Genomic DNA, 15,718 nt, shown 5'->3' with positions numbered 1-15,718 from the left:
GTGTAGAAAAATGTCTTTTCTCTGTGTTCAGGTTTGACTGTAGTAAAAGTTACTCTTCAAATAAACATTTCAAACTAAAAATATATAAACCTTGACAAAAACTGAACTTGAGTGTCTAATATCAAAATCCACAACTTAGTAAAATTAAGTATTCATGTCTAGAGATGTATGAAGATGCCCCCCTCCGACCCAACCCCCCCGAAATTCTCAATGGATAAAATTCAGTCCCGTCCAATTTTTCTCAATAGATGTCCTGTTACACTCAATATCAATCATATTGTGGAAGTAAAAAAGGTTGTGTTTCTTGTTGATTTTAAGAAATGACAAATTTGAAACATTGTCGTAATTTCTGTTCAAAAGAAATGTTCAATTTTGCACAGAGAAGATTTTTAATAGTCATGTTGGAGCAGCACATTGGATGTTTATGCAGATGGTGTGAGTTCAAAGCTGGCTTGTCTATTCCTTGTTACTTGTTTTATCTCTCCATATCAAATTAGAAGTAGCCAGAATATAGGCCTACAATAGCGCCTCGGCCAGTCACACCTCACTGAATCCCACAACATTAAAGAGGAAGTTCTCTTTCACCAAAGCTTGTTTTATTCCAGCGGTAATCCCTGGTGTCTGGGTCTCTCCTGCAAGCGTCTCAGAGGTGTCAAAGGAATTATTCACCCCTTCACGTGGTTCATGAAGAAATCCACATTGATGTCCGTCCCCGCCGGCCTTTCTGGCGAGCAGCTTGGCCATGAATAGCAGACGGGATTAGTGCCAACAGGACAGAAAGAAAAGCGAGCAGACAGAGGGAGGAAAGAAAGAGGCAGATTTATGGGCCGAGACTCAATGAGAGTGAAAGTCTCTCATATGGCCACTTGTGTTTCCCTTCTGCACTTTCATCTAAGCTAGACCTGCGGTATAAAGAAAGATATTATGAATAAATCAACCCTTTACTGCCTAATCTCTCGTGATTGTCGCAGCTGAGTTTCTCACGTGTTCAAAGATCTGCTTTTTTTTGTCCTTTATGCTTCTGTTGTGTCTTCGTCGACCGGCTTTAGGAGACATTTGTAATCAACTGATCGGACCTCCAGACAGGGACAATGCTCAGAGGTTTGAACGACAATTAAACAGGCCTCAAAACCACTCAAGAGTCTGTGTGTTACATTGATTTAAAAACAGGGAAGAGCTGTTTTCGGGCTTCATATTATGCCTAGCATGCTTGACTGTGTTAAATTATCTGTAACACTCGGCCTCAAGTAGTTTATTACTTTAATGACATTTTGATATGTTTTTTTAATGCCAATATCTAGATACAATGTATATATGTATGTAATTAGGGTTACAAATTGATTTTTTAAATATACTCAAAAAGAAATACTGTGTGTATATATATATATATATATATATATATATATATATATATATATATATATATATATACTGTATACACACACATTTATTTATATTGAATATTTTATTTATTTATTTATTTGTATTATTATTTCATCAGAATATTACGAAACTTGGTAAAGGTTGCAGCACTTGCTATGAACACACACAAAAAATCATGGACATGATTTGAATAGGTTTAATTGTCTGAAAAATATAGCCACACTTGTGCTCCTCGTGGACAAGAATGACCACATTGATGTATGAATGGCAGTATGAATTGAATTGAAATGAATGGAAGACTTATATTTCATCTAAAGTAAAAAAAAAATGTTGTATTGTGGTAAAACACTCTAAAAAACGCTGGGTTGTTTCAACCCAAATTTGGGTCAAATATTTACATACCCAAATTAGATTTTTAACCCAACATTTTGGTTTGTCCATATTTGACCCAAATTTGGGCTACTGATATCTCATTTTTTGATACATCAAGCTCAAATTTGGCACACTATTTTTTTAGATTTATGGTTTTGATTAAAAAAACGTGTTTTTAAAAATATAGATTTCATATATGAATTTAAAATAGTATTTTTGTGGATTTTTCAGAACAATAAACATAAAATTCTGTAACTTTTTTTGAAGTTCACTTTTAAAACTTTTTTTCACTTCAGCAATAATGTCGTCTTTAAAAAAGAAGAGATCAAACTTAAGTCTGTGCTTTAAAGCATTCAAGATATCTTTCCTCCTTTCTTTATTGGTTTATTTAAGAGCCGACAGTGCAATTTCATAAAACACATGAACAAACATGGTTAAAAAAGCCAGAATTAGCCAAAAGGCTATTTTTCATCTGTAGTCCCCTGGCCAAAGATGTAAAAGAAGCATTAAAATACAAACATGAAAATACATTTACGAATAAATACATTATAAATATACTGTAATGCAGTACCAGAAAATCCCCTAAAAATATTAAATAAATAAAAAAAATCTGTCATTTTTGAGTGCCACGCGAAGAGCGCCGACGGGTTAAAGAGATTCACCAAAAAAATCCAAATTCTGAATTTCTTTTTTCTGCTGAACACAAAAGAAAATATTTGAAAGAATGTCGGTAATCAAACTGTTGATGGACCCCATTGACTTCCATAGTATTTATCTTCCTACTAATTGAAGTCAATGGGGTCCATCAACTGTCTGGTTACCAACATTCTTCAAAATATTTTCTTTTGTGTTCAGCAGAAGAAAGAAACTCATATAACAACCTGTTGCTCCAAGTAAATGATAACAGAATTTTCATTTTTGGGTGAAATTTCCCTTCAAGACTAAAAGATGTCTTTAAAATTAAGATACTAATACTGATGCACTCGAGCTGTAAGTTGGCAACATAACAATACTTTGGCAAAAATGCATACTCAATGGATTGTTTTTGTGTTGTTATGTGCTTTACAGTAATGTAAACATGGCCGGACAAAGGGAATCTCTCAAAACCAACAATGTGGAACCATAGACGTCAGTCTTCGAACGAGATAAAAAGGTATTTAGCAAGAGATCAGGCCGCTCTTATAGATCAGCGGGCTAAAATTAGACCTGGTCCATGAGGTTTAAATGCTGCCAACACTTTCACCGTTTGTTGTTGTTATATCTGCAACAGTTTACAGTCGAAGCTTAGGACCCCGTTCGATTAGCATAATGTTAGGAAAATGAAAAGCCATTGGTGACAACTAACTGGATTAAGGACTCTTGAATGAGGAGCTGCCCGGAGTGTAACCAACGGTGATGTGAGAAGGATTTCCCTTTGTCGGTTCTTTGCCTGTGCTTTCCTGGCCTTCCAGCTAATCCTCAGCTATTCTCACCAACGACCTTGGGCTCATGCTAATCTGACTGTAGAGAGAGAGAGAGAGAGAGGGAGAGGGAGAAAGTCTACCTACCTTTAAACCTTCAGAGCCTAATTCTGCTCATGTTATGGGGACTTTGGATGAAGAACAGCGTCTGTCTGATGGTAAGTTCCTAACTTTTCTGAAAACTTTAAATTAGCTTTTCATTTGCAAAAGTCATTGAATTGTGCTTTTGAAGTTGTTTTAGATGTCCATTTGGTCAAATGTAATGTGGCTTGTGTGTCTATACAGAGTTAAGAAATGCATCAGAGAAATGCAATGGTTTGCAAAAAAAAGCATGCAATCAAAACTTGCTTCAACATTCAACTTTTAATGTTTGCTCTCTGACGTAAGCATCTGTTGACCGATTTCTGAGAGGCAGGATGGCTGTCCTTCAGAAACAACTTTTGGATAATAATCTTCAAAGGATTTTCGCACTCCTTACAGTTTAGTTTCAACCAGTCCATGAAGTCTGTACATCATTCAGTGGAAAAGAGTGTACCCTTGCAAAAGTTAAGAATATACCAGGTATGTTTAAGGATAAATGCGTCACAAAAGTGTACCTTTTGAATGGGTACCGCCCCAGTGACAGTTTTTGTACTTTTTTTATGAAGCAAAAGTCATCATTATGGATCCATGATTCATATGTGACTGAGCCTTAGAAATTATCTAAAAAAATGATGAAAAATGCATTGAATGTGAATGATAGCCTAACATGTACTGTATGTGCATGCAATTGTTGCAAATATGCATATGCAACTGATCATCATTTGCAATAGTTAAAGAGGGGAACACACATGCACACTCACTCATCTAAAGGATTATTAGGAACACTACTAATACTGTGTTTGACCCCCTTTCACCTTCAGAACTGCCTTAATTCTATGTGGCATTGATTCAACAAGGAGCTGAAAGCATTCTTTAGAAATGTTGGCCCATATTGATAGGATAGCATCTTGCAGTTGATGGAGATTTGTGGGATGCACATCCTGGGCACGAAGCTCCCGTTCCACCACATCCCAAAGATGCTCTATTGGGTTGAGATCTGGTGACTGTGGGGGCCATTTTAGTACAGTGAACTCATTGTCATTTTCAAGAAACCAATTTGAAATGATTCGAGCTTTGTGACATGGTGCATTATCCTGCTGAAAGTTGCCATCAGAGGATGGGTACATGGTGGCCATAAAGGGATGCTCAGGTAGGCTGTGGCATTTAAACAATGCCCAATTGGCACTAACGGGCCTAAAGTGTGCCAAGAAAACATCCGCACACTATTACACCACCACCACCAGCCTGCACAGTGGTAACAAAGCATGATGGATCCACGTTCTCATTCTGTTTACGCCAAATTCTGACTCTACCATCTGAATGTCTCAACAGAAATCGAGACTCATCAGACCAGGCAACATTTTTCCAGTATTCAACTGTCCAATTTTGGTGAGCTCTTGCAAATTGTAGCCTCTTTTTCCTATTTGTAGTGGAGATGAGTGGTACCCGGTGGGGTCTTCTGCTGTTGTAGGTCATCCACCTCAAGGTTGTGCGTGTTGTGGCTTCACAAATGCTTTGCTGCATACCTCGGTTGTAACGAGTGGTTATTTCAGTCAAAGTTGCTCTTCTATCAGCTTGAATCAGTCGGCCCATTCTCCTCTGACCTCTAGAATCAAGAAGGCATTTTCTCCCACAGGACTGCCAAATACTGGATGTTTTTCCATTTTCACACCATTCTTTGTAAACCCTAGAAATGGTTGTGCGTGAAAATCTCAGTAACTGACCAGATTGTGAAATACTCAGACCGGCACGCCTGGGACCTACAACTATGCCACTCTCAAAATTGCTTAAATAACCTTTCTTTCCCATTCTGACATTCAGTTTGGAGTTCAGGAGATTGTCTTGACCAGGACCACACCCCTAAATGCATTGAAGCAACTGCCATGTGATTGGTTGATTAGATAATTGCATTAATGAGAAATTGAACAGGTGTTCCTAATAATCATTTAGGTGAGTTGGTGTGTGTGTGTGTATATATATACTGTATATATATATATATATATATATATATATATTATTCTATCATATCTCATTCACATTCGTGTTCAAATTATAAGTAGTTCTTATAAATTTTCACAGCGGTTTTATCCAAGCTTGCCAAATTATATCTCAAGAGTAAAAAAAGTTTTATCCAAGCTCACAAAATTATATCTCAAGAGTAAAAAAGTTTTATCCAAGCTCGCCAAATTATATCTCAAGAGTAAAAAAGCAGCTATTTCAGGCTGTCCCTCACAAAAAGGACTGTGTCTGAGTCTGTGTCTCTTCATTGATTCCTGTCTCTGTCTCTCTCAGCTTGCGGTTGCTCAGGTATGAACGGCGTCGTGTGCAGCAGTCATGCTCTGTGAGGAGTCTTCAGCTGGGCTCAAGGCTGATCTGGATTCTCTGGATACTGAGACCTCCACAGATCCTGTGCAGGAAGTCATTCATAGCAGCACGTATGTGTCCTCTGTGATCCCTGCACATGTGGGCATCAGGTGGGTCTAAGCCATTTATCCCAATACCCATTAGGCACTGGTGACGTAAATATGTGCAGTCATGAGTTTATATTCTTCTCATGTCAGAAAGTTGCAGAAAGTCTCTCACCAAGGCTGCCTTTATTTGATTAAAAAATACAGTCAAATTTTAAATACCTGTATTATATTTTAATGATTTGAATTTGATACTTGTGACATCGAAGCTGCTTTTCAGCAGCCATTACTCCAGTCTTCAGTTTCACATGATCCTTCTGATTTTTTCAATTTTTGTTTATGTGTAGAAAGTGGTCAATTTTTTCAGGATTATTTGATGAATACAAAGTTTAAAAGTATGAATTCCTTTAACTTATAATATTGTATATCTCACAGTTGAAACTTTATATCTCATAATATGCATATATCTATTATTTTTTAACTTTATCTCAATTAACTTCTTTTTAAATTTACCTAAACCTAAATTAATTAAACCTAAATTAATTGATTTGGCCAACTTAAAATGACTTCTTTCAAAAACATGAAAAAAATCATAATCACCCCAAACTTTTGAAGATGTGTGTGTGTGTGTGCATATTTGTGTGTCTGTCTATGTATATATAATTTATGATTAAAAAAGAAAGAGATGAAAGTCATTATTCTAATTCTCATGCATGTTCAAATACTGATCTCACAGTTGAAAATATATTTCATATCTATTATTTTTTTTAACTCTATCCACAATTAACATCTTTATTTATTTATTTATTACTATGGTGCAAACAGGATTCCATAATTGTTTTTAAACACCCCACGAAAGCCTTGCTGCACATTTCAACAGCCATCTACATCATGTGAATAGTCCTGTGTTATCTTCCATTATAGTTTTCTGATGAATATCCTGGTCTCTCTTTTCAGTCTGAACAGCGAGGAGCCGTTCTGTCGTATCTGTCATGAAGGCAGCAGTGCGGGCGATCTGTTATCCCCCTGTGAGTGTGCCGGGTCCCTGGCGATGGTGCACCGTGTTTGTTTGGAGCACTGGCTCACGGCCTCCGGCACCAGCCACTGTGAGCTCTGCCACTTCGAGTTCTCTCTGGAGAGACTTCCTAAACCACTCACTGAGGTACAGGAAAAGAATCAGCAGTAGTGCTTTTGAATGATTTAATACTCTATATTTGCTTTAGAGGATTTATAATAACTCCAGACACTTAAAGGAGAACTCCGGCGCAAAATTAACCTTTGGTCTAATAACACATTTGTACCTAGTCAAACGTTCTCTGAGATTTGTTTTCATGATAATCGAATGTAAAGAGTTTTATCTCTAAAAACTGTTTAGCGTATAATGCTAGTAATGGGGGCATTTAATAAGTAAAAATAAATCGCTAGTTTACACGACTAACAAAGCTCAAAATAGCCCCACACTAACACAGTAACATAATGAGGGTCCATATATGCAAAACGAAGCATTGAGAACTTTGTAAGTGTACAGACCGTTTAATAAGAAGATACTTTATAAAGAAAGTCCACTTCGTGTATACTTTTAACATGCCCCCATTACTAGCGTTATACGCTAAACAGTTTTTAGAGCTAAAACTCTTTACATTCGATTATCATGAAAACAAATCTCAGAGAACGGTTGACTAGGTACCAATGTGTTATTAGACCAAAGGTTCATTTTGCGCTGGAGTACTTCTTTAATGCCCTATGCACTTTAAAGTCCCCCTGTAGTCAATAATTGTATCCCTTGAAACTCATATTTAAAGTTTTTTCACCCTTGCCACAATGACTATACTGTACGTTGTACTGTGAATATGCAAATTAGCCCCGCCTCCACTCTCTCACAGCTCAGAGATTCACTCGTTGACGTGATTTGTTACAAGGTAGTTTGTGACGTCAGAAAGAACAGCGAATTAAAACCGTGTTTTTTTGAGACTTGTCTTTGGTTCACTGCAGTGCTGACTCATGGATTTGCACATTTGTCTTAAAGCATATTAAAAACATAAAAACATCACATAGACATTAGGGGTGGCACGGTACATGAAAAAACACCCGAACCGTTCGGTTCGCTTGTCTCGGTTCGGAGCGCGTGTGCGTCTCACGGTTCGACGCATGCGCAATCTAACCTCGTGCCCGTATGTGACGTGTGTTTTCTTTTCGCGCGACATAAACTTGTTCGACTTGGACCGGCGCTGCACAGAGCGATCGGTGAATAACATCAATCTAGCGCGAGTCGGCTCCGTATGCATTTATCACTTTCGCGGTATTTGATGTCATTACCGATCGCTCTGTGCAGCGCCGGTTCAAGTTAATAAACAAGCCAGTAAAAGTGGAGTATGGAGCGCTGCAGGTCACGGCACGCGGAGAAATGGCAAGTGGGAGAGATGAGGGAGTTGGAGGATGCGCCAGCGTCGTATAAGTCTATGGTATAAGTCCGGTGTGTGGGAACATTTTGGATTTCATGTTATGATATTTTAATTTAACTACAGTGGCACTTTATGTATAGATAAGAGCTTCAGTCATACGTTTCCAAACCCTGCACTTTAATTTTAAGTGGAAAAAAGTACCCTCACATTTTGGGAATAGAAGCATTGTTGATACTGTTTTTGTGTTGAGGTTGAATTTCAATTTCACTTTATGTTTATGGCCTTTGCTATTGCTATAGCTTAATTATCTATAGGCAATGAGGTTTCATGTATATTGACATTTAAAAGACAGTGTTTTAAGAGTTCCTCTCTTTTTCTTTTAAAAGATAGAATTTTGGTAAGAGCTACAAAAGTTAGCAGTTGATACATGAAAGTTAATTTCTTTGTGTAAATAAGATTTATGTGATAAAAATGCACAAGTTCTTGTAGAGATAGTGATACACATTCTCCTTTTTTTGCCAAATAAACAAAAAGCATGTCAATTTCTTCTCTCTTGCTGTATCTAAATCTCACCTAGCTTTCCTCTGAGATAGTCCAAAAATGTGCTTAAAGTCAAAGAGTCAAATTCAGTTTGTGCATGATTGCATGAATATAATATATATTTTTTTAATACTGTATCCTAAAGTGTGGATAATTAAGCTATATATCACATGCTGAAGTACATTTCTGGAGTGTTAAAGATTAAAAGAAAAAATAACAAGAACCGTACAGAACCGAAAACCGTGACCCTAAAACCGTGATACAAACCGAACCGTGGGTTTTGTGAACCGTGCCACCCCTAATAGACATATACACATAGTAGGTTGTTTTAGGCAGTTATATGAAGTCCCAGTTTGCACAATAGTTCATATTTATCCCCTCTCGATTTTTAATGCGAAATTATTAGTAGTTAATAATAAAAATAGTAGTTCCATTTGCTATAATTTTGTACGTTTAGCAGATGGTGAAACTGCATCTTGGGCACCGACAATTTCTTCGAATTATGTTGTTGGCTAATCGTTGCTATGGAAACGCAGATATTGTCCGACCTCAGCTGATAGTCTGCGAGTCTGTCAATCTGCCCTCACAAATGACTTTAGAGTTTATTTATAGGCATAAAGAGATCTAACTGCAAATGGACATTTAATAGCACATAGTCTCAAGGAATGTGTTTTAAGCAACATTATCATCAGCCTTCATTCTCATGGAGTCAGTCACTCTTGAGTCCTGAGTCATGTCTCTGCTTCACTTTAAGGCACACATGAGATTGGCAGGTCTGCTTTACCTCGACATCTTTTAAACACTAATCCACTTAGCAGGAAAATGAGATTAGATGAGGAACGTATCCCTGTCGCTGCAGAGGCTGGATTGGGACATGCCGCTTTATTAATGTCCTTATCTCATGTTTGGGCTGGAGGACAGGAGGATGATACTATGTGCATCACAACAAACCTCACTTCCCCTATCAATGCTGTGCCTTGCTCTCCAATCAGAGACCAAGCAATATATTATGACAGATACAAAAACAGATTATAACTGTCTTATATATCTGATGTACGTCTGTCTATCTGTCTGTCTGTCTGTCTGTCGTTCCGTCGTTCTGTCTGTCGTGATCTGTCATTCTGTCGTTCTGTCTGTCTGTTGTTCTGTCGATTCTGTGTGTCTGTCGTTCTGCCTGTCTGTCTGTTGATCTGTTGTTCTGTCTGTCTGTCTGTCATTCTGTCTGTCTGTCTGTCTGTCTTTTACTCTGTCTGTCTGTCTGTCTGTTGTTCTGTCTGTCTGTCTGTTGATCTGTCGTTCTGTCTGTCTGTCGTTATGTCTGTCTGTCTGTCGTTCTGTTGATCTGTCGTTCTGTCTGTCTGTCGTTCTGTCTGCCGTTCTGTCTCTCTGTTGATCTGTCGTTCTGTCTGTCTGTCGTTCTGTCTCTCTGTTGATCTGTCGTTCTGTCTGTCTGTCTGTCTGTCTCTCTGTTGATCTGTCGTTCTGTCTGTCTGTCTCTCTGTTGATCTGTCGTTCTGTCTGTCTGTCTGTCTGTCTGTCTGTCGTTCTGTCTCTCTGTTGATCTGTCATTCTGTCTCTCTGTTGATCTGTCGTTCTGTCTGTCTGTCTGTCTCTCTGTTGATCTGTCGTTCTGTCTGTCTGTCTGTCTCTCTGTTGATCTGTCGTTCTGTCTGTCTGTCTGTCTCTCTGTTGATCTGTCGTTCTGTCTGTCTGTCTGTCTGTCGTTCTGTCTGTCTGTTGATCTGTCGTTCTGTCTCTCGTTCTGTCTATCTGTCTGTCATTCTGTCTGTCTGTCGTTCTTTCTGTCTTTTGCTCTGTCTGTCTGTCGTTCTGTCTGTCTGTTGATTTGTCGTTATGTCTGTCTGTTCTGTCTATCTGTCTGTCTGTTGTTCTGTCTGTCTTTTGCTCTGTCTGTCTGTCTGTCATTCTGTCTGTCTGTCTGTCATTCTGGCTGGCTGTCATTCTGTCTGTCGTTCTGTCTGTCTGTCGCTCTGTCTGTCTGTCGGCCTGTCTGTCGTTCTGTCTGTCTGTCTGTCTGTCGTTCTGTCTGTCTGTCGTTCTGTCTGTCTGTCGTTTTGTCTATCTGTTGATCTGTCGTTCTGTTTGTCTGTCTGTTGATCTGTCGTTCTGTGTGTCTGTCGTTCTGCCTGTCTGTCGATCTGTAGTTCTGTCTGTCTGTCGTTCTGTCTGTCTCTCTGTCATTCTGTCTGTTGTTCTGTCTGTCTGTCTGTTGATCTGTCATTCTGTCTGTCTGTCGTTCTGTCTATCTGTTGATCTGTCGTTCTGTCTTGATCTGTCGTTCTGTCTCTCGTTCTGTCTGTCTGTCTGTCATTCTGTCTGTCTGTTCTTTCTGTCTTTTGCTCTGTCTGTCTGTTGATCTGTCGTTCTGTCTGTCTATCGTTCTGTCTATCTGTTGATCTGTCGTTCTGTCTGTCTGTCTGTTGATCTGTCTATCTGTCTGTCTGTCTTTTGCTCTGTCTGTCTGTCGTTCTGTCTGTCATTCTCACTGTCGTTCTGTCTGTCGTTCTGTCTGTCTGTCTGTCTGTCGGCCTGTCTGTCGTTGTGTCTGTCTGTCTGTCGGTCGGTCGGTCTGTCTGTCGTTCTGTCTGTCTGTTGTTCTGTCGTTCTATCTATCTATCTATCTATCTATCTATCTATCTATCTATCTATCTATCTATCTATCTATCTATCTATCTATCTATCCTTATTTATTTAAATATAAATATAATATAAATATATACTTATATTATTGTTTATAAATAAGTAACATTACCTGTTCAAATTGCTGTACGTGTAATACCCTTCTAATCATGAGTTTTTGATGGCTCCAGTGGTTCACTACACCGTCCATGCAGCACCAGAGGCGGACACTGTGTGGGGACGCGATCTGTTTCCTGCTCATCACACCATTAGCCAGTCTGTCAGGATGGCTGTGTGTGCAGGGAGCCATGGATCTATACTACAGCAACAGCATGGAGGCCATCGGACTCATAGTTCTCACACTGACGCTCTTCACTATTTACCTCTTCTGGACTGTTGTAAGTTTACTTATTGTAAGTTTTCAGTCTAGCTAAATGAAAGTTAAATGACAACTTGCTATGTTCTTCTTGGAGCTTTTCTTGCCCTCGGGATTTTGCACTTCCACGGCAACACTATCAACGGCAAAAAGAATCTGCAGAGGTCAAGTCACAGTTTATAATCTTCTACGAGGACTTGATTTTTACACATCAGAATCTCGTAATTACAGTAATTTCAACATGGCGTAAACACACCAAGATATATTTTTTTTTAATTTGGAGTGGGACGACATGGTGGTGGTAAAAAAATTCGATGGAAAGAAAAAACATTTCAAAACCTTTGCATTCTCTCGTAACACTTTGCGTCCCCCGAGAAACTTTACATTCTCTCGCAAAATTTTTACGTTCCCACTTTCTCTCATGATTGGGCTTTTTGATGAACAAATCTGTACAAGCGTAATACAAAAGTCAAATGACACTAAAATGTCAAACTTTCTGCATAATCTTCCTTTTTTACTGCAGGTATCCCTCCGTTACCACGTTCACCTTTTCAGGACGTGGAATGCGACGAATCCCAGCGTCCGGCTGCAGATTCCCCACCCTGTGAAGACACAGCAGAAACAAAAACACCTAACGATGCACTTTTTGTGCAAAAACCATAAAAAGGAGACCATGGTGTAATGCCGGCGACAGCATCAGGAATAACAAAAAGCTCAACGGTTATTTCAGACACCCTGATTTCATGATGTCATGATTTTGTGTGAAGCCCACACTCAGATTTGGAATTGAAGAGATGCCCTAATTTGGAGTGACACCATCATTTTGAGAGCGATTTGGAGTGATGCCATTCTGATTTGAAGTGGTGCTTTTACTTGTTTTCACTTGAGTTTTTAAATAATGGAAAACTCTGAAGAAGAACTTTTCAGTCATGAAATTTCAACGAAACATTGGAAAAGCACATCAAACTACTGGAAAGGAACATGCCTTCATAATTATTGCAGAGAACAATGGTGTTGAGATGATAGCGATTGAACTATTTATACCCACAGGTTTTACTTTACAAGATTGTTTCATAATTATCCAGAAGAATATACACTCACCGGCCACTTTATTAGGTACCCCATGCTAGTAACGGGTTGGACCCCCTTTTGCCTTCAGAACTGCCTCAATTCTTCGTGGCATAGATTCAACAAGGTGCTGGAAGCATTCCTCAGGGAGTTTGGTCCATATTGACATGATGGCATCACACAGTTGCCACAGATTTGTCGGCTGCACATCCATGATGCGAATCTCCCGTTCCACCACATCCCAAAGATGCTCTATTGGATTGAGATCTGGTGACTGTGGAGGCCATTTGAGTACAGCGAACTCATTGTCATGTTCAAGAAACCAGTCTGAGATGATTCCAGCTTTATGACATGGCGCATTATCCTGCTGAAAGTAGCCATCAGAAGTTGGGTACATTGTGGTCATAAAGGGATGGACATGGTCAGCAACAATACTCAGGTAGGCTGTGGCGTTGCAACGATGCTCAATTGGTACCAAGGGGCCCAAAGAGTGCCAAGAAAATATTCCCCACACCATGACACCACCACCACCAGCCTGAACCGTTGATACAAGGCAGGATGGATCCATGCTTTCATGTTGTAGACGCCAAATTCTGACCCTACCATCCGAATGTCGCAGCAGAAATCGAGACTCATCAGACCAGGCAACGTTTTTCCAATCTTCTATTGTCCAATTTCGATGAGCTTGTGCAAATTGTAGCCTCAGTTTCCTGTTCTTAGCTGAAAGGAGTGGCACCCGGTGTGGTCTTCTGCTGCTGTAGCCCATCTGCCTCAAAGTTCGACGTACTGTGCGTTCAGAGATGCTCTTCTGCCCACCTTGGTTGTAACGGGTGGTTATTTGAGTCACTGTTGCCCTTCTATCAGCTCGAACCAGTCTGGCCATTCTCCTCTGACCTCTGGCATCAACAAGGCATTTCCGCCCACAGAACTGCCGCTCACTGGATGTTTTTTCTTTTTCGGACCATTCTCTGTAAACCCTAGAGATGGTTGTGCGTGAAAATCCCAGTAGATTAGCAGTTTCTGAAATACTCAGACCAGCCCTTCTGGCACCAACAATCATGCCACGTTCAAAGTCACTCAAATCACCTTTCTTCCCCATACTGATGCTCGGTTTGAACTGCAGGAGATTGTCTTGACCATGTCTACATGCCTAAATGCACTGAGTTGCCGCTATGTGATTGGCTGCTTAGAAATTAAGTGTTAACGAGCAGTTGGACAGGTGTACCTAATAAAGTGGCCGGTGAGTGTATATATAGGTAAATAGGTAAGACAATCATACTGATATGCAGATCATTTCATTACTGTTTTTTTCATAATTCATTACCGGAATTATATAGAAAATCTCAAATTTGCTTTAAAAACTTGTATCATTGTGTGTGCAAATGTCACATCAGAATATCCAACCTGATCTCATGATAAAATATAGACTATTGGTCAAAGGTTTGTGGTCAGTAAGATTTTTTTTTCATGAATTAATACTTTTATTCACAGAGGGTGCATTAAATCTATCAAAAGTGACAGTGAAGACATGTAATATGTTGTAAAAAAATTCTGTTTCAAATAAATGCTTTTCCTTTTTATTTTCAGGATTCTTTAATGAACTGAAAGTATTATGGTTTCCACAAAAATATGAAGCAGCACTACTGTTTTCAACATTTATAATAATTATTTTTTTTTTGAGCAGCAAATCAGCATAATGTGGATAATGTGACACTGAAGGATAATGTGACACTGAAGACTGGAGTAATGATGTTGAAAATTCAGCTTTAAATTACAGGAATAAATTATATTTTAAACTGTATATTTTAAATTCTAATAATACTACACAATATTACTGATTTTATTGTATTTTTGAAGAAACAAATGCCACCCTGATGAGCGTTAGAGATTTCTTTCAAAAAGATAAAATTCTTACTTATGCAGTTTTATTTTGTTAGCCTAATTAATTCACAAAACCACCAGGTCGCCACAAGCCCAAAACATTTTTTTTTTTTTTTTTTTCCTGTTCTGCCTATGCTGTGGACATAGGCTAATTTAATACCTATTGTGAAAGTGAAAAAAACTTTTTTTTACTTTTCTTTTTTTTATTACTCTTACATCTTTCTTTCTGCAGGAACAAGTATCATGGGGTGTTTTTCCCACTGAGATCTGAATCATTCAGAGACTTGGCTAGCTAGGTTTCTCCATTTCAATCCTGCCAGAGGACAAATAACTTCAGCGTTCAGTGAGGTGAATTGGTCTGCAGTCAGAAAAAGAGCAGTTACTGTTCTTCATGCTTTAAGATGATTTATAAACCATGAATTTTGTTCAATGTTAGGCTAATGTGCACTTGATAGGAAATTACAGGGGCAGTAAATCAAAATGCTAACTTTGGCTTGAACCGTGCATCACTGCTATTGCTATCATTGTCCTATAATTGCATCATGTGCAGAGTAACAGCTCAGAGTCTAGAGAAACACTTTTCTTTTTTTAGGAACTTTAAGAAAAATTCTGAATAGAAACTGCGAATGTTCGTCTGGCCAGCATGCACAAAAATTGTAAACTGCAATTGCCAATAAGTGTCAACAGATGGCGAAACTGTGAATTACTAGGCTTACCGGTATTTACCTTTACAGTCTATGCCATATCTGTCTATAGTAGGCCTATTAGATATAATATATATTCACCAAAAATAGAATCACATGTTGAAAGTTATTTAGGAGCAATAGTAGTATGTTAATTCTAATGTAAATGCCACTATAGGTGGCATTTACATTAGAATTAACATATTACTATTGCTCCTAAATAACTTTCAACATATGATTCTATTTTTGGTGACGAGAAATTTGAGTCATAATGCTTTTTAAAATATGCATATGAACCTAGAAGATAAGTCAAACTTCATGCTTAAATCAAAATGTCTAATATCAGTGGCTAGAATTCTTTCATTAAGAAATTTGAAATTCCCTATGGAGAAAATGAAAAACCTTTCTCACTATTATGACACTA

General features: G+C 38.5%; 2 protein-coding genes and 1 pseudogene across 3 annotated transcripts; 2 read left to right on the top strand and 1 right to left on the bottom strand.

The window, feature by feature from the left end:
- The first annotated feature begins 2,585 nt into the window (after positions 1–2,585).
- Positions 2,586–14,310, top strand: marchf3 (membrane associated ring-CH-type finger 3). Of its 2 annotated transcripts, XM_039658381.2 has the most exons (5): positions 2,586–3,373; positions 5,589–5,770; positions 6,662–6,866; positions 11,478–11,684; positions 12,186–14,310. In XM_039658381.2, exons 2-5 carry the CDS (start codon positions 5,631–5,633, stop codon positions 12,342–12,344), a joined length of 711 nt encoding a protein of 236 aa, XP_039514315.2. In that variant the 5' UTR covers positions 2,586–3,373; positions 5,589–5,630; the 3' UTR covers positions 12,345–14,310. The 2 variants fall into 2 exon arrangements, with proteins under 2 accessions (XP_039514315.2, XP_088985843.1); XM_089129717.1 differs by having other exon boundaries at positions 2,586–5,770.
- On the bottom strand, positions 9,242–10,713 carry LOC148998485 (uncharacterized; the record flags this gene model as incomplete). The annotated part of the gene is made up of 2 exons (XM_089131851.1): positions 9,242–9,274; positions 10,021–10,713. Coding segments are annotated over 2 exons (726 nt in total), but the record flags the coding sequence as incomplete, so codon positions are not given.
- On the top strand, positions 10,765–11,471 carry LOC148998484 (uncharacterized; annotated as a pseudogene).
- Positions 14,311–15,718: the final 1,408 nt, after the last annotated feature.

The sequence above is a fragment of the Pimephales promelas genome, chromosome 1 (genome assembly GCF_988280905.1).
Source record: "Pimephales promelas chromosome 1, fPimPro1.hap1.1, whole genome shotgun sequence".
In the NCBI taxonomy this organism is placed as follows: domain Eukaryota; kingdom Metazoa; phylum Chordata; class Actinopteri; order Cypriniformes; family Leuciscidae; genus Pimephales; species Pimephales promelas.
This window is presented reverse-complemented; position numbering and strand designations above follow the sequence as displayed.

Coding starts and splice junctions, on each gene's coding strand:
- marchf3 (XM_039658381.2), top strand. CDS start 5,631: ATGCTCTGTGAGGAGTCTTCAGCTGGGCTCAAGGCTGATCTGGATTCT. Junction 6,867..11,477: donor TTCCTAAACCACTCACTGAG/GTACAGGAAAAG, acceptor TGATGGCTCCAG/TGGTTCACTACACCGTCCAT. Junction 11,685..12,185: donor TTTACCTCTTCTGGACTGTT/GTAAGTTTACTT, acceptor TTTTTACTGCAG/GTATCCCTCCGTTACCACGT.